The following is an 18,901-nucleotide window of genomic DNA, read 5'->3' as shown; positions in this document are numbered from 1 at the left end:
CCATTTACCTGCAAATGCCATGATTTTAGCTCTTTTGCCTTTCCAATTCCATGAGCTACCTGATGTCATTGTAATAATTTCTTTTCATACTCCTTAAGCCATGGTCAGCAACTATTGCTTTAAAATTAAAAACCCTGGGCTGGATGTGGTGGCCCATGCCTGTAATTCCAGTGGCTTGGGAGGCTGAAGCAGGAGGATCATTGAGTTCAAAGCCAGTCTCAGCAAAAGCAAGACACTAAGCAACCCAGTGAGACCTGTCTCTAAATAAAATACAAAATAGGGCTGGGGATGTGGCTCAGTGGTCAAGTGCCCCTGAGTTCAATCCCTAGTACCAAAAAATTTTTTAAAAATAAAAAATAAATAAGAACCCTGAGTGATAGCCTACTTCAAATGTCTCAGCTCCTCACTTCTTGGGATCCCGAAAACAAAAAGAGCTTTAATTTATTCTGTGCTTCCAGTGGTCTCTGAGACTGTGCTAGGAGCTTTGTATGCTCTGTCTCCTGGAATTATCACAATACTGTTTGAGGTGGTACTATCGCTATCTAAACAGATATTAGGCATAAGAGAACTTGTCCAAAGTCTCACAAGAAGCTAATTACATGTTGTGATAGCAAATAAGCTCTCAAATCTAAACATGGATTCCAAGGTGGACTGTGGCAGTCAGAAAGTAAGTTCCTGCTCTGTTCCATGGTGGAATTGTGAGAACTGAGTGGGCCATCTCTGAGAACCAGTAACACCTGGTTCTCACCACTTTACTAAATGTATAGGTGGTGGGGAAAAAAAAAAGATACAAATGTATTTCACTGCTCAAGGACGATTTTTCAGGACAACAGCAGGGCCAGTTAACCACACTACCTATTGTGCTCCCACAAGCAGGGTTTTGACACCCACCTGGGGCTCCAAGGAGGCATGTCCAGTAGAGTGGTAAAGCCAGAATTTAAGGCAGGCAGTCAGTGTAAATAGGTAAATTGCGTTGGATCAAGAGAACAGAGTTTGGGTCTCTGGAAGCTGGAGACCACCCCTGAGGAATTGAAATGTTAATTCCTCAGAGCCTTTCCTTCATCCTTACCAAGATAACCCGTCCCTGCTCCAATAAAGGGAGTTGTAAAAGTTGTTAATTAATGCACCCAGAGCCCCACTCCTGGCCAGATCACTCCACCTTGGCCCCTCCTGGGCCATCCCACCTGGGCCATCTCCAGGGCCTAGTCATGTACACAGGAAGGAGAGAGATAAGGGGGGGAGAGAGCAAGAGAACAAAGAAAATTTAGGATGTATAAAAGAGGCAGAACACTCTCACTTCTTGGGATATATCTCAGGATACCAGCTATGGCCCCCTTCTCCCTCCCGGGAGAAGTCTGTGTTACTCCTTTTTAAATTAAACCCTGCTCTATGTGCTTGCCTCCACGTGCTTCTTTAATGTTATATGTTAACATGTGAGGAAGCAGGACTGGTAACTGGTGGGATCAGTGGTACACAGCAAAGCGGCTGCATACCCACATTTGGCCAAGCCTGCGTGCAGGCCAGCCTCCCAGATACATTGCAATATAGGTGATTTCTTTTCCATTTATTTTCAAGCACTTATTTCATTTAGGCAGTTCCAAGGCCAATAAATCTTGGCATTAAGGCTGATTTGATGTGTGATGCAGACAGTCTAATTAAGGCTACGGTATTTTATCAGCTCCTCTAAATTTTCTTTTCTCTGCTCTGCAATTTTTTATACTGGGTTGATCTTTTTTTTATTCATAAGGGGTTTCATTCCCATTTGTCATGGCTGCATTAACTGGGCATCTAATGAAGACTTGGATATACAAGTCTGCATCTCATTTATCCTTAGTAGCAAAATTAATAAAGCAGTGGGAAAATAGCTTCCTGCACTGGAACTTTTTTAGCCCACCCTGAGTCATCTAAAATATATTTCACTGTGTCTTTCAGAACTTGGGGTCAGCTCTAAACTTTATGTGACAATGCCCAACTTCACCTTCCATCCACTGACAGCCTATACCCAACTGCCTTGCCCAACCCATTACTTGAAGAGAATTAGAGTGGCCAAGAGCCTATTTTCCCATTCACTTCTTCTACACACATTTATTGAGCATTTTCTATAGGTCAAATTCAGAGACATAAAACAGATTCAAGGTCAAAGGCAAGTGTGTCATGCTACTATGGTCAATGTCCAATAAAAGAAGCAAAGTAGCAAGTCTGGGGGCAGACTGGATAAATCATCTCCTCTTGTCCCTGGGAGGGTGATCTTCTCAACCAGTCCTTGTAGGAATGGGGGACTACCAGTTTTATGGATATGTAAGCATACTGGTCTCTTGGGAACACCATAACAAAATACTACAAACTGGGTGGCTTAACCAGCAGAAATGCATTGTCTCACAAGTCTGCAAGGTAGAAGTCCAAAATCAAGGTATTGGCAGGGTTTGTTTACTTCTGAGGGTTGTGAGGGAGGATCTGTTCTTGGCCTGTCTCCTTGCTTAGAGATGGCTGTCTGCTCCCCCTATGACCTCCTGTTATCTTTCCTCTAAGCACTTCTGAGTCCAAATTTTCTCTTTAGATAAGGACACCAATCATACTGGATGAGGGTCCACTCTAATAACCTCATTTTAACTGGATTACGTCTACAAAGGTCCTATCTTCAAAGGAGGTCACATTCTGAGATTCTGGGGGTTAGGACTCCACATATGAATCTTGGGGAGACACCTTTCAATCCATCACAATGAATGTCTCTGGAGCTGGTTGAACTAAAGCTCTGGGGCAGCATCTGGAAGCACCATAGAACTGGATTTCAAAAGAAAGTTAAAAATCTGAAGTAAAAGGTCTCCATCAGCCACTTCCCTCCTCAGAGCCTCAGGTTCCTTCTCTGTAGAATAAGGGATCTGGACAGGGCCTCCCAAACAGCTCTGCTCCCTTCTATCAGAGTTCTAGCACTGTGCCAGGGCTGAAGTGACTGATAGAGGGAGGATAATAGTTCAGTTCCATCTCTTGCCAGCAGGGTGATCTTGAGCAAATTCTGATCTTCTAAGCCTCAGGATTTTAACTGTAAAAGGGGACATAATAGTAGCAGCTTTGGAAAGGTAGAGGTGCTCCCCACCAGGGTGCTGTGTCTCAGCTCCATTGGGGTGAGAGGCTTTAGCCGGAAGGCAGCTTGTGATCCTAAAAAAGTGCCTTTCCCATCTCCAACTTATCCAAATCTTACTGCATTCTAGTTAGCTATTTTACATTACAGTTAGGGCTAGAATTTCAGTTGACTTTTTTTCCTCATTGTGTTTTATAATTTTTATACTACAGAAAAACCTATTATTATAAGACACACATAAAAAAAAGTCTACTTAATTACTTCTGTTTTACTTAGCTTTTTTGCTGCTGTGACTAAAAGATCTGACCAGAAAAATTTTAGGGGAGGAAAAGATTATTTGCAGGCTCACACAGTTTCAGGGGTCTCAGTCTACAGACAGTAAGCTCCATTCCTCAGGGCTCAAGGTGAGGTAGAACATCATGGCAGGAGAGTGTGGCGGAGGGAAGCGGCTCACTTGATGATCAGGAAGCAGAGAGACAGACTTCAGTCACCAGATACAAAATATATACCCCAAAGCCACACCCACAATGCACCACCTCCTCCAGCCCTACCCCACCTGCCTTCAGTTACCACTCAATTAATCCCATCAGGGGATTAATTCACTGGTTGGGTTAAGGCCCTTGTAACCCATTTCTCCTCTGAACCTTCTTGCATTGTCTCCCATGTGAGCTTTTGGGGGACACCTCTCATCCAAACCATAATAACCTCATTTAACACAGCTCTAAAAAGAAGCTATGTAAACCTAGCCTCTCTCATGAGCACTAGACTGCTTGGTGCTTATAGCTGTTCTGCTCTGATTTTGAACTTTTTCTATGTCCATCTTCACATAGATTATATTATTATTATTATTTTTCTTTCTTTCTTTCTGCAGTGCTGGGGACCAAATCCAGGGCTTCCTGCATGCTGGGCAAGCGCTCTACCACTGAGCTACATTCTCAGCCTTCACCTAGATAATAAACAACCTGAAGAAACAAACAGGTTTCCTTACTCAGACTGATGTCCACAATGCACCAGCCCCTTACATAAAATACCTCTATACTCTTCCCTACACCCTGGTATACCTCTACATCATAGAGGTAGCCTCTGAGGCTGAGAAGTCATATGGTAATCAGTGGCCAAGACAGGATTCAAGTCTACATCTGATTCCAAGCCTGCCCACTTAGCATGATGCCCTCCTCACTATTTTCTATCAACGGTATTTCAATAGACACAGATTCCTTTCCCTCACCCCAGACCCTTCGTCTGATCAGGGCTTTCTGTGGCCTTGGTGCCCTCTGGTGGCTCATAAGGGCTTATTCCACTGAAGGCCTGTGACCCCAAGCACTTGAGAGAGTGACCACAGTCTAGTACAGAGACTCTGCATCCAAAAGGGAGTTGAACCCACTATTAGAGCTACACTTCTTAAATGGGCCTCTCAGGAGAATTCTGCTAGGTCAAGGAAGAGGGGTTAGCGTTGTTTTGGTCCAACAGCACTGGACTGACACAGAAGGTCTGAGACCCCCTGCACTTCTGTCCCACCCTCAGTCAGGACATGTGGACTCTGGCATTCTCTGATGAACCCTCCTGGGACTTTCATTTCCAAGAGCTTGTTTATGGAGGAAGAAGAAAGAAGAGACTAAAACTGGTCAATGTTCAGGACATGACGGTTCTGTTACAGAGTCCTTTCCAAAAGATGTCATCAAGCTGGGCACAGTGGCAAGTGCCTGTAATCCCAGCAACTCAGGAAGCTGAGGCAGGAAGATCACAAGTTCAAAGCCAGCCTCAGCAACTCAGCAAGACCTCATCTCAAAAATAAAATAAAAAGGGCTGGGGATGTAACTTAGTGGTAGAGTGTCTCTGGGTTCAACCCCCAGTACCATACATACAGAAAAACATGCCATTAGACTCTCCAGTGAGTATTGATTATATTCCTATTTACTCTGTGGCTCTCAGGATGCAGAAATGGAGAATACAATAGGACAAATACCTTATTGTGGGTGCTATGGACCTTCTCTTATTGAAATAAGTATCAAACAGACACAGACATGAGTGGTGGAAACATGGAAGTCAAGAGGATGACTCTATAGACTGGGCCTTCTGTGCTGAACCCCATGTGCTTTCTCTCTCTCTCTCTCTCTCTCTCTCTCTCTGTCTCTCTCTTTGTATGGGGGACTGAACCCAGACGTACTTAATCACTGAGCCATAGCCCAAGCCCTTTTTATATTTTATTTTGAGACAGGGTCTAATAAGTTTCTGAGGCTGGCCTTGAACTTATGAGCCTCCTGCCTCAGCCTCCTGAGTTGCTGGGTTTACAGATCCCACATGCTTTCTTAAAAAAAAAAAAAAAAATTGCCTGAGGTTGTCCTGGCACTGTTTGCCTTAAGTCAATAGGATACATTATATTGTCAGCAAATAACCTGTTATCTTCAGGAGAAATTTGAGCCCAAAGAGTCCTCCCTGCACATAAGAATTAGTTTCTAGGATACAGAAAGACAAGATAAATAGAAATAAACTTCCCCAATGATAAAATCTGTAAGAACAAGTCCCAATTAGAATAGAACCAATCAGCATGGGCCAATGTGACCCAGAGTTGCCTTTGGATCTTTTGCACCTCATTACTACAGTAAAGTCTCCCATCCATGGGGTAAAACCAAGCGTAGTAAGGACTTGAAAGTCTGATGTTATCCTACTATCAGTGGAGTGGTGGAGCATGCCTGTAATCCCAGCAATTTGGGAGGCTGAAGCAGAAGGAATGCAAGTTTGAGGCCAGCCTCAGCAATTTAGACCCTGTCTGGAAAAAAAATGCTGAGGAATGGGCCTGGACAGAACTTGCTAGGAAACGTCCCTGGGACCCCCAATAAAAATGGAGAAAAAGGGGAATGTGTTGTCTCTCTCCTCTGAGACAATCCACTCTCTCTACCTGAGTCTCCTTTCCCCCTTCCTTTTCCTTTCTAATAAACTCCCATCTGCTACTATGCATGACTTGTTTGATATCTTATCTGTGGGACTGCAAACAACTGGTAGTGGAATCACTTTGGCTAACATGGATGGGACTTGCTCTGAAACACTATTACCCCCAGAAATGGTCACTAGTATTCAAAACCAAGAATAAAGTTTTGGGCTGGGGATGTGGCTCAAGCGGTAGCGTGCTCGCCTGGCATGCGTGCGGCCCGGGTTCGATCCTCAGCACCACATACAAAGATGTTGTGTTCGCCGAGAACTAAAAAATAAATATTAAAAAAATTCCCTCTCTCACTCTCTCTTTAAAAAAAAAATAATAAAGTTTCATCAAATATCCTATTGACCTGAAGAAGGTAGAAAACAATTAGGGGTCAGATAACTCCAGCAGCACCACTCCAGTCCCCCAGCACTTGCCCAGCTTCTATTCACTATTCCTTTCCCTCTGCCTTCCTATTCAGGGGCAGGAGGACAGCAGGGCATAGAAAGCGGGGTGGTATGGAAAGCTTGCCTTCCCACATCACTTCCCGCATGACAAGGCTGTGGGTCAGATGCCATTCTCTCCCTACTTTCTCCTTTGCCTTTCAAAGGCATTCCTTACAACTTAAAAAGTAATCAGCAGCCCTTCTGAGAATCCTTTAATCACTGATCTGGCTTTGAGATCAGCTGAGATACCCTGGAGCTACATTGGCCAGTGTCATAGTCACTAGCCACCTACAGCTATTGAGCATTTGAAATGTGGTTAGGCTTAATTGAAATGTGCTCTATATACATTGGATTTTTAAGGCATGCTATAGTTGAAAAAGTGTAAGCTATCTTTAGTTTATTTTTATTGATTGCATGTTAAAATGATATTTTGGATTAAAAATGTTATTAAAATTAATTTGTTTTACTTTTTGTTATGGCTATCAGGGCATTTAAAATTACAAATATGACTCACATTATATTTCTATTTGGACAGACTGTGAAGGTTTAGAAAACTAGAGCCCTGCAAAGCTTTACCACATGGAACCACAAGGAGGTGGTACAGAGATGTGCAGCTTCCTTGGCATGACTTCTGGCAGGAAGCAGGCTGACTTCCCTAGACCCTGGCACAAACTTCTTCAAATCATAGTTGTGCATGGACTCAATACCTTTATTTTATTCACTTATTTTTTTATGCAATGCCGAGGATCGAACCTAGGGCCTCACACGTGCTAGGCAAGTACTCTACCACTAACCTTATCTTTTTTAAAATATATTTTTAGTTATTGATGAACTTTATTGTCTTTATTTTTATGTGGTGCTGAGAATCGAACCCAGTGCCTCATGCATTCTAAGCGAACACACTACCACTAAGCCACAACCCCAGCCCTACTAACCCTATCTTTCAAGAATAGTTTTAAACTGCTGTTCTAAAATTTGTATGGCCTACACTATGCTGTTCCTAACAACATAAATTCTCTAGAACAAGAGTTCAAATACACCAAATTACAACACCCAAACTAGAATTTTTTTTAAATTAAAATTCTGCAAGTTTCATCACAACCACTTTGTAGTGAAGAAGGACTCTGAATTCAAGTTCTGAAGAGCTCTGGAGCTGGGCTCCTGATCAGAAGATAAAATGAAGATGCTGGTCACAGCATTGGAGAAAACAGTGCAGGGAAAGATGCACAAGAGAAGGTAGAGACCCAGGAGGGATAGGAGAGTCCACGGATACACCCCACTTCCATCAAAATGCTACACATCTGAATGTAACTTGGCACCACATCTCTGCAGAATATATATCAACAATCCTAAAAATTACTATGTCCTTTGACCCAAATATCTGGCTATGAGGATATTCACTCAGGATTGCAGCAGCCAAAACACACACAACAACAAAAACACTATAAGCATCCTAACTGGACATTAATAAGGGTTTGGTTAATTCAATCAAGATATAGCTATAACATGGAATAATTTGGCCTGTGGCAAAGGATGCAAGTGAATACTAGTCTCATGAAAAAATATTTATGTTAAATTCTGTGAAATACAGAATTTTATGTCCAGTATGTATGCTGAACTTGCTTTAAAAATTTAAAAAATAAATAGATGGCAAAGCTAGCCATCTGAAAAGGATATTCTCCAAGGGATTAACAGTAATCTCTGGACAGTGGGACTATGGATGGCTCTTTTTCCTTTAAAAAAAAAAAATAATAAAGTCATGTTTAAACTGGGTACTCCTACCAGTTGTCTCAAGAGGTATGACTTAAAAGCCACTATTCCCCTCAAAAACTGAGCCTTCGCTATGAGTATCTGCCTTTGTTAAAGTTCCGACACTTTCTCAGTAGGCGATCTCGTCCTTCAGACCCTGCGGCCCTGCCTCTTCTGGGTACCTGCCCCTCTGCCCAGATGACTGACACCCGGCCTGACCCACGGCTTACAGTAAAACTTGAACAAGAGCCGGCGCGAGCCAGAACTCGGGGTCGTTTAAACCGTAATCCGAGTAATCCGAAGATCAAAAAATCGCAGAAGTCAAGTGCCAGAGAGGTCCAGCTGTGGACGTCTTGCCTCTGGGGCGAAATCCGCGCCTCCGGTTCCGCGGAGCAGCCAGGCGTGGTTCACCACGGTAGCAGAACTCTCGTGGGTCTCTGCCCCGCGCGAGCGCGAGCGCAGTCATGTTTACCGGCAAAAAACGCGGACGCTGCGCCTCTATGAATTTGGTCCCTCTGGAGGCGCCGTCTGAGTGCGTACCTCCTCCGCGTCATGTGACCAAGGCCTGTAACGGAGGACCGGCGCCGGGGTGGCTTTCGAGCGGGATGGAGGCGACTTTGGAGCAGCACTTGGAGGATACGTGAGTAGTGCGGGCCCTTCCGGCTGTCCTGAGGTCGCACTAGGGGGATTTGGGTGGGACAAATGGAGAGAGCTGCGGGTGTTGGCCGGGGAGTTTGGGGGACGCCCCGAGTTCTACTCGAGCCCTGGGACTCCGAAGGAGTGGGTGACCCGGAATTAAAATCCCGCTGGCCTCCGAACACTTCCTCACCAGGTCTCCTGGGCTCAAGCCATCTGTGGCTTTTAAATAGTCTGTAAGGTCACGGTGGTTCGTCAAGCTTGGGAAACGGATTAATTTTGGGGAATACCGGATGTGCATACTCGAGCCCTGCAGTATAAACACACACACGTTTCTCTTCTCGTATATGTAATCTTCTGGTTACTTGGTACTTAAGGAAATGTATCGTCCCTTAAATTTTTCTAGTATCTATATGAAATTCAAAATTGGAAACGTATAAGGCATAGAGGGAGACACCTGTCTGCCGCCAGTGTCCAGTTTCTCTCTTCTGTGTGGGAGGGAACTCCTAATAAGCTTTTCAACTTAAACGAGTTCATATGCTAAAGCATACATCTATAACAAAGGCAAAAAAAAAAATCCTAGATATTGCAATATTGTGGCCCTTGAAAGTTCAGCAGCACTTGACAGTCTTTTCTCAGAAAACCTTTTATTTAAATAAATTATATAACTTAATTTTTTGGGTGTGGTAATGAAAAAAGGTTGGGAAATACTCAAAGCATTTTTTAAATGTCTGGTACACAGAAAGTCTGTACTTGGTGTAATTATTTAAATATTTTCATGTGTTCCTGGAATTAGAATGAAGAATCCGTCCATTGTTGGAGTCCTGTGCACAGATTCACAAGGACTTAATCTGGGCTGTAAGTGTTTTATCCAATCCCTATATAAGGTTAACGTGGAGCCTGTTACACTACCATGCTCTAGCTTTTATTTCCCCTTACCTTGGCAGTTTCTGAGAATTTTTGTGGGAGTAGAGATTCTTTCCAAATAAGATTAGAAAATTAAAACTTTTTAATTGGCACATAAAGAATAGAAACGTTGGGGCTGGGGTTGGGGCTGGGGCTGGGGCTGGGGCTATGGCTCAGCTCAGCAGTAGAGCATTTGTCTGGCATATGTGAGGCCCTGGATTTGATCCTCACCACCACATAAAGATGCATAAAATAAAGGTATTGTGTCAGTCCAAAAAAATATTTTTAAAAAAAGAATATAAATTTTTCTTATCATTGTAGTACAAAATAGTTGTCTACATAAATGGTATTTGAATCATTTTACATTGGGTCTAGAAAGGACTTCAGATAGTGACAACAATTACCATTTATTGAATTCATTATACTGGAACTGTTAAGATGTGTCAGATTTTCACAATACCCCTGCAAGGTGGGTGGTGTTATTTGTTAGCCCAATTACACTTAACAAGAAATTAGTAGGCAGTCAAAACAGGGATTTGAAAATCGAACACATCAGAGTTCAACCCATTCTTCCATTTGTTAGTAATGTGAACTTGGACCAAAAAGAATCTTTCAGTGCTTCAGAGTTTCCAGTTATCTATTAAACAAGTGGGGTGTTGTTTAATAATGGCAATAATTGTAGAATAATGTGCTTAATGTGCCTGGCACCATTTTGGTAATCTGTAACTTAGTCATTTTTATATACTCATTGGAGGAAAAAGGTCAACTTTTTGAAGAGTTTGTCAGGCTCAGTAATGGAAAGACTGAAATTCACGTGTAGAAATCTAAAACTGAATAATTTTCTGAAAAAACTTCAAAGTGTTTGAAGACTACACTGTGTCAGTGAATGTGAATCTATAGTTTGTCGTGCTGGCAAGTCTATTCTCTTAATTTCAGGCACAGTTAAGCTTATGTTGCTTTTATGTGTAAAAGTCTATTGTAAACTTAGTAATTTTTGTATTTGGGACCCCACATTTAATTATATTATAAAATGTTATCAAAAAGTTCTGAGTCAGGGGGGCTGGGGATGTGGCTCAAGCGGTAGCGCGCTCGCCTGGCATGCGTGCGGCCCAGGTTCGATCCTCAGCACCACATACCAACAAAGATGTTGTGTCCGCCGAGAACTAAAAAATAAATATTAAAAATTCTCTCTATCTCTCTCTCTCCTCTCTCACTCTCTCTTTGAAAAAAAAAAAAAAAGTTCTGAGTCAGGGCCAGGCGTGTGGTGCATGCCTATAAATCCCAGTGGCTCAGAAGACAGGCAGGAGGATCATATGTTCAAAGCCAGCCTCAGCAATTTAGCAAGACCCAGTCTCAAAATAAAAAGGACTAGGGATGTGGCTCAGTGGTTAATCACCCTGGGATCAATCCCAAGAACCAGAACAAAAAAGAAAGAATTGCTTACAGAATATTCACATATGCTATTAAGGTGATCTTACCTCTTATCTCCTGACAAAATACAAATATGTCCTTTGAGGTTGAACTCGGTAAAAGAAAATCAGATTTCTCAAAAGGAATTAATTTCACTAAATTAATTTGTTCTTATTAATTTCTTTTCTTCTTTTTTTTTTTTTTTTTTTAGAGAGAGAGAGAGAGAATTTTTATTTATTTTTTTAAGCTTTCGGCAGACACAACATCTTTGTATGTGGTGCTGAGGATCGAACCCGGGCCACACGCATGTGAGGCGAGCACGCTACTGCTTGAGCCACATCCCCAGCCCCCTTATTAATTTCTTATAATTTGTTTTTTAATACTTATTTTTTAGTGTTAGGTGGACACAATATTTTATTTCTATGTGGTGATGAGGATCGAACTCTGTGCCTCTAGCATGCTAGGCAAGCGCTCCACCACTGGGCTACAACCCCAGCCCTAAATTAATTTGTTCTTATTGACTGCTTTTTGTTAATTTCTCTTGAACTTCTTGGTTTTAGTAAACTGTATAAAATGAATTTATGACTTTAAATTGACTTGAATTACAACTTCCTTATATGCTTGAGAAGATGATGTTTAGAGATGGTGATGGGAATGACTTTGAAAATTGTCATTTATAACTTTCAAGGATTCTTGCTTGACTTTCTTCCTGATGTAACCAGCTGAATATCAAGGAAAATAATTTCATATCAGTTCCTAATTCAAAGGGAGATACTACTATAGCTCTGTACTTGTTTGAAGACAATCAGGTAACATGATGTCATCTATTTTCCAGGTCGTGGGACTCTGTCAGATGAACATGCTGGGGTTATATCTGTTCTAGCCCAACAAGCAGCTAAGCTAACCTCTGACCCCACTGATATTCCTGTGGTGTGCCTAGAATCAGATAATGGGTAAGTAGATGTCAGTGATTCCCTTCCTTTTTTTTTTTAAATAGCTGTCAATGGATCTTTACTTGTTTATATGTGGTGCTGAGAATTGAACCCAGTGCCTCACACATGCTAGGCAAGCGTTCTACCATTGAGCCCCCTTCCCAGCCCCCTTCCTTTCCTTTTATTCTGAAAATTCCCTGGAAAGTCTGCCCTGTGTCAGTGATTCCTCAGAGTACTTGGGAGGGAATTCTTCACCTATGGAACCACAGGAACAGGCTGACCTCTAAAATTAATTGTGCTTTCAAGCCACAATGACTTTTCAGTAATGAGTAAGAATTTTCATGAATTATCAGTCTACCAAGAAAAAGTAATAAAATTGCACAAAAGAAGACTGATCAAATAGTAACTTCTATAATAATAGACATACTAAGGATATTCTAAGGGAGGAACTGTAGTATAATAGTACATGGGGGGGGAATCAAAATATAAAATTATGCACAATAGGATCATAGTTTTGTAGAAAGAAAAAAATCTGCATTAGATAAAAAAGAGTCAGAAAGTAGCATACATGGAAAGATGGTGGAATGAGACGAACATCATTACCCTAGGTACACACGATTACACAAATGGTGTGATTCTACATCCTGTACAACCTGAGAAATGAAAAGTTGTGCTGTGTACAATGAAACTAAATGCATTTTGCTGTTGTGTATAATTAGATTTAAAAAATTTTAATGTTAAGGGGAAAAAAACCAGGAAAATATTGACAGTATCTGTGAATAGTAAGATTAAGGATTAATTTTATTTTTATATTTTCATTAAGTACACCCAAATGTTTTTGTTGTGCTAATTTATTGCTATCATACATAGAAATATGATGTTATTTTAGTCTTATACTGAAGTCCCACTTGTTAACATTTTATTGAATATTTTCCTTTTTTTTTTTTTTCAGGAACATTATGATCCAAAAACATGATGGCATCACCGTGGCAGTGCACAAAATGGCCTCTTGATGTCTCTCATCAGTTCTCCAGCAGCCTGTCATAGGGACTCAATCCTACTATGTTAATCATCTTACAAAACTAGTTAAGTTGCAGTGATTAAGCCATTCATTGAATATGCATTGGGTACTTTTCTATTTATTTTAGAGTGAGTTGCTTTTTAACCAACGTATCAGGATATTAATAAGGATCATGTTTTGAAACAGCATGTCCAGATCACTTTGTATATAAAATTTTGTTAGGTTAAATAAATCTGCTTGGAGGAAAGCTTAGGTATTTTCTGGATTCTTAAAATCCTAATCAAATGCTCATTTTTTTCAGTTATAAAGTTATGTTTTTCAAAAAGATCTGTTTGAAATTACTTCTCTGTCAGAATTTTCCCAAAATGCCTATATTCTAACAGAAGTGTCCATGAATATTTAAATCAAGCATATACTTCTCTCAATAACATCATAGCTAATACCATTTAAATAGTTATTCCCAAAACTTCATTTTGCTCTTTTGTGTTTGTATAACTAAGGCTACGGGATTAGCAGATACCTTTTGAACTCAGACTCCCAACTCAAGAGCCCACAATATTTACCCATACCATTAGAAAAAATAGGCATATTTGGCCAGAAAAAATCTTTTACCATAAGTTAACTTTTCTTTCTCTTTATCCTTTATAGTTCTCAACAACAGAATGGTGCACAGGTAGACACAAAGAACCTCAGTTCATTGAATTTGAATACAGCTCTAGTTGCTCTTTAGCAATTTAATGTTTCATAGTATAAAAAATATCCAGGGCTGTGGCTGTGGCTCAGTGGTAGAGCACTTGCCTCGGATGTGTGAGGCACTGAGTTTGATCCTCAGTACCACATTAAATAAATAAATTAAATTAAGATATTTTTTAAAAAAATATCCAGGATATCAGAAGGGAAACAAAGATTTTGAATGAGGCATGTCTCAAGCCCTTGAGTTTGTACTGAAGGGAAATGGATGTACGTCATATTCCATACATTGTGTGTGTTTTATTATCTCTTCCCTGTTAGCATATACATCTTGAGGGGATGAGTAAGAATCTAGAACAGTTCTTTGTACAGACACTGAATGAATACTTGCTGAATAAATGTACAATTAAAACAAGAGTGTTTTGTAGTATAAACTTGGCCTCTAAAGATGTAATGGATGGCCCAGTGCAGTGGTACGTGCCTGTCCCTGCAGTTCAGGAGGCTGAGACAGGAGATTCATGAGTTCAAAGCCAGCCTCAGCAACTGCAAGGCACTAAGCAACTCAGTAAGACCCTGTCTCTAAATAAATAAATAGGGCTGGGGTTGTGGCTTAGTGATAGAGAGCTCGCCTAGCACCTGTGAGGCACTGGGTTGATCCTCAGCATCACATAAAAATAAAATAAAGGTATTGTGTTCACCTACAACTAAAGTGTGTGTGTATTATATATAATTTTTTAAAAACGTAATGGGTACTTGGAATAAAGGGTTTCCAGGCAGAGGAAATGGCTTAACAAAGACAGGATATACCAAAAGGAATATTTATATAACAGCAAATGCCTTAGTTTGGTCTGTTAAGAGGTTATCAAAACAAATAAACAAACAAACAAAAAGACTGAAAGGACAGCTCACTCACAGACTTACCTGCCTAAGACTCCTGAGCCTGGGGCTGAGGCTGTGGCTCAGTGATAGAGCACCTGCCCAGCATTCTCAGCACCACATATAAATAAATGAATAAAATAAAGGTCCATACATCTAAAAAAAATATTGAAAAAAAGAATCCTGAGCCTTTTCCTGGGTTTTGAAGCAGGTAAGACTAAGTGGGATAATTTAGGATTAATCTGTAGACCAAGCTCATTTTTCCCAAGGAGAAAACTCATTCATGCATCTAATTCATAGTTTCTTGTGATAACAGCCAAACTTTTTTGAGATTGTTGCTACATGCTAGATACATACTAAGTAATTTACATGCATTTAGTTCATTTCGTCCTCAATTTTATGATTCACCTCCATTTTAGAGAAGAAATAGATCTGGTGAGATAATTAGCTCAGGATCAAAGAGATAAATGGGAAATGATGATGAATAAGTAATTTAAGATGACTGAATAGGAAAATTAGGTGCCTTACAAGCAGTCAAATGGAAGGATTAGAGAAAAGGTAACAAAGTTTGATTTTAGATTGAAGCTGAATTTCTTTTTTTTAATATTTTTTTTTAGTTTTAGGTAGACACAATATATTTTATCTTTTTTTTTTTTAAAGAGAGGAGAGAGAGAGAGAGAATTTTTTAATATTTATTTTTTAGTTATCGGCAGACACAACATCTTTGTTGGTATGTGGTGCTGAGGATTGAACCCGGGCCGCGCGCATGTCAGGTGAGGGCGCTACCGCTTGAGCCACATCCCCAGCCCACAATATATTTTTATCTTTATGTGGTGTTGAGGATCGAATCCAGTGCCCTGCACATGCTACCACTTAAGCCACATCCCCACCCCTGAAGCTGAATTTCTGACAGCATTCCTCATGTTCATTAACATGTATTGAGTACTCACTGTGTACCAGGCACAGTTCTAAACCTTTCTTCAGAAGTCTCACAATGCATTCAGGACAAACACCTCTGCCTAAGATACTCCCTTGTCCAGCACCCTGGCAAGAGGCGGGAACTATTTATTCAGTGATATGAGTAACATACTTTTCATTTATTTTTCAAAACCACCCCTTGAAGGTAGGACAGCATAACCAATTTATTGATAAAACCTAAGAAATACTGGAAAGAGTTCAGGGCTGTAGATGGCTGATTTTTTAGTCTACAGAACTAAAGCTGGAGTATGGTCTTTTTCAAGACCGCTCCTTTGATGGCTAATTTTATAACTTGAGATGCTAAGATATTTAGTTAAACATTATTCTGGGTGCTTGCAAGGGTGTTTTTGGATGAGCTCAACGTCAGAATCAGTAAAGGTTGCCTTCCCAAATATGGGTGGGCTTCATGCAAGCCATTAAAAACCTGAGTAGAATACAGAGCTTGAAAATCATTCTTTGAGCTCTGGGGAATTGGTTTTCTGCCTTCAGACTCAAACTTGAACTGAAAATTGTATCATTGGTTCTCCCATCCTTTGATTTGAACTGGAACCATACTATCACTAGGTCTGCAGCTTCCTGGGTATAGATCTTGGGCTTCTCAGCCTCTATAATCATATGGGTTAATTCCTTATAGTAAATCAATATCTCCAACCCCTACCACCATTCTAGGGAATATTTTATTATTTCTCTGGAAAACATAGATAAATATATAGTCCCTCAAGTGTTGTGTTTTTTGGCAGTACTGGGTGCTTTACCACTGTGCCACAAAACCAGCCCTTTTTATTTTTTGAGACAAGCTGTCGTGTTGCTAAGTTGTCAGAGGCTGGTTTCAAAGTTGAGGTCCTCTTGCTTCAGCTTCTGAGTGACTGGGACTCCAGGTGTGTGCCATAGTTTCTTCAGGTTTGATGATTCAGTAGGCCTTCAAAGGACTGAGCATTTGTACTAATGTTATTTAATACAGTAAAAGGATACAAAGGAGAATCAACCAAAGGAAAAGGTAGATGGGGCATGTCAAGAAAAAACCAGGCACATGCTTCCAAAAATCCTCTTTCAGTGAAATCACAGAAAGTACTTAATTCCCCTAGCAGTGGGTTATAAGTGTGAAATGCCACCAACCAGGGAAGCTTGCTGGAGATTCAGTGCCCAATGGAGGGTGGTCACATAAGCACTTTCTGCTCAGCACATGCTAAATTTCCAGAGTCCCAGAGAAAAGCAACTGTCCAGCATAAAACATGTTGTTTGCATATTAGGCACAGTGCACCTTTTAGGGAAATAGTGGGAACTCTACTGAATCTAAGTTCCCAGATGCCAGGCAGAGGCCAACTTTTTAAGACCTTTCACTTTTTATGACCTGAATCTCAGGCCAACTATGTTAACTCTTTTCTGCATAAGGAATGAATGAGGACACGTAAAGTTTCAGTTAAAAAAATTAAAATCTCTTAATTCTAGGCTGTAGCACTGTATTAAACACTTAAGTCACTAAGGGTTAAAAATTATTCATGGGCTATATTTGTCAAAGGAATCAGGGTAATAGTGGTAACTTAAGAAAACATGCTGTATTCTTGCTGAATAGCTTTAGGGCCAAGACTAGGTTTGAGGCTGAGGGAATTATTTGTTTATGTAAAACACCCTACATGCTTTAAGTGGATTGCGGATTGGATACAGATGTCAAAATGTTAACTAATATCCCAAAGTTGGATTTATTTATTATTATTAATTATTATTATTATTAGGATTTAACCCAGGGGTGCTTTACCACTAAGCTTCATTCCTAGTTTTTTTTTTTTTTCCTCTTCAATTTTTTTATTTTCAGATAGGCTCTCATTAAGTTGCTCAGGGCCTCAATAAGCTGCCAAAGCTGGCTTTGAACTTGAGAGTTTCCTGCTCCAGCCTTCCAAATTGCTGGTATTATAGGCATGTATCACCACACCCAGCATAGTTTAAGAATGCTTACCAACAGTAGCTCCATCAATAAGCAACAGATGGTTAACATAGTCACTTTATATATATACTGTTAATCCTTACAACAACCTTGAAAAATAGTATTTCCCACAAATGGACTCAGTAAAGGTAACTTTTCTAGAGCTTTAATGCTTAAAAAAATGGCAAAGCTGACATTCTACCAAGTTTGCAATTCCCATTACACCTAAAAGCTTCCTTAGGTTTGGAAGGGCTTATCTCTGGGACTTTGCTGCTTTCTTAGACTCCCTGTTTGCCACATTTCAAATCTGTCCCCAGTCTCAGGAATCAGACCTCTCTATCAGTATAAAGCATAGTTTGATCTCATCTTGTGATTAGAATTAGAGAGCCCTGCTTTTAAAAAGCAACAAGTGTGCCACCAAAAAAAAAAAAAAAAAAAAAACAAATACAGTCCTACAGATGTTTATTAAAAATGTTTTCTGGAGTGTGTGATTAACAAAGAGCTCTCTGAAAAGCATTCTCCCTTTTCCTTTGGGTTTTGCCTTTTGCTGAATGTTTATTTGATCCCTACCACCAGCACCACATAATTGCATAATCTTTCCATGGTTACACTTATGGAGCATTTTCCCAAACAACTAAGCTTTTTCATTAAAAAATATTATAGTATGGCTTTAAAAGGGTGAGAAACCCCTTGCTTTTTAAAAGGGAACATGCAGAATTTCTGGATACAACAAGAAAAACACTTTGGCCTAAAATACACCCTGGTTTAAAATCTGGAATATTGGTGTAGGGAGATGATGAAAGACAATTTCCCGTTGGCCTTTTTTTTTTTTTTTTTTTTTTTTGTAGGGTGCAGTAGAAGGAAATAGGAATAGAAAGTTGAACTGTCCCAGTAGTTTTCTAGGAGAAATAGCCTTAATCCAAAATTCAATAAGAAAAAAGCTTCACTGATATTACTGTAAATATACTCCTTTTATGGGAGGCATTTGAAGTTAAGATATGTAAGTATAAAAAGAAAAGATTAAAATTAGACCTGAAACTCCAAATTTGTAACCAGAACACAAAGGATCACACAGTCTGAATTTACTTAAGACTGCCTTCCCCACCCCACCCCTAGTGCTGGGGATTGAGCCAACGCCTTATACATACTAAGCACTCACTCCAACCCCCATGATTGTTATTTGTGGTCCAGAAAATGTATCTCCCACCTCTATGAGCAAGTCTAGATAATCTCCCTCAGGAACCTCTGGAATGTGCATTAGAATCCTAAAGCCCCATCCCCCAGCCTTGAGCACAGTCACAGAAAGGATTTTGCCCTTACTTACTTGACAATTACTTTTG

The 18,901-nt window shown here is 40.3% G+C and overlaps 1 protein-coding gene across 1 annotated transcript; it reads left to right on the top strand.

Annotated features, from left to right (window-relative positions):
• Nucleotides 1-8,640: 8,640 nt before the first annotated feature.
• Lamtor5 (late endosomal/lysosomal adaptor, MAPK and MTOR activator 5) lies at nucleotides 8,641-14,203 on the top strand. The gene is made up of 4 exons (XM_026402846.2): nucleotides 8,641-8,831; nucleotides 9,624-9,685; nucleotides 11,979-12,096; nucleotides 13,028-14,203. Exons 1-4 carry the CDS (start codon nucleotides 8,656-8,658, stop codon nucleotides 13,086-13,088), a joined length of 417 nt encoding a protein of 138 aa, XP_026258631.2. The 5' UTR covers nucleotides 8,641-8,655; the 3' UTR covers nucleotides 13,089-14,203.
• Nucleotides 14,204-18,901: the final 4,698 nt, after the last annotated feature.

Source organism: Urocitellus parryii, chromosome 11 (assembly GCF_045843805.1).
Source record: "Urocitellus parryii isolate mUroPar1 chromosome 11, mUroPar1.hap1, whole genome shotgun sequence".
NCBI lineage: Eukaryota > Metazoa > Chordata > Mammalia > Rodentia > Sciuridae > Urocitellus > Urocitellus parryii.
The sequence above is the reverse complement of the archived record's forward strand: the minus strand, read 5'-3'. Positions and strand labels throughout refer to the sequence as shown.

Excerpts from the sequence above, each read along its gene's own strand:
- Lamtor5 (XM_026402846.2), top strand. The coding sequence starts at position 8,656 with ATGTTTACCGGCAAAAAACGCGGACGCTGCGCCTCTATGAATTTGGTC. Across the intron at positions 8,832-9,623 it reads GAGCAGCACTTGGAGGATAC|AATGAAGAATCCGTCCATTG; the intron begins GTGAGTAGTGCG and ends TCCTGGAATTAG. Across the intron at positions 9,686-11,978 it reads ACAAGGACTTAATCTGGGCT|GTCGTGGGACTCTGTCAGAT; the intron begins GTAAGTGTTTTA and ends TCTATTTTCCAG.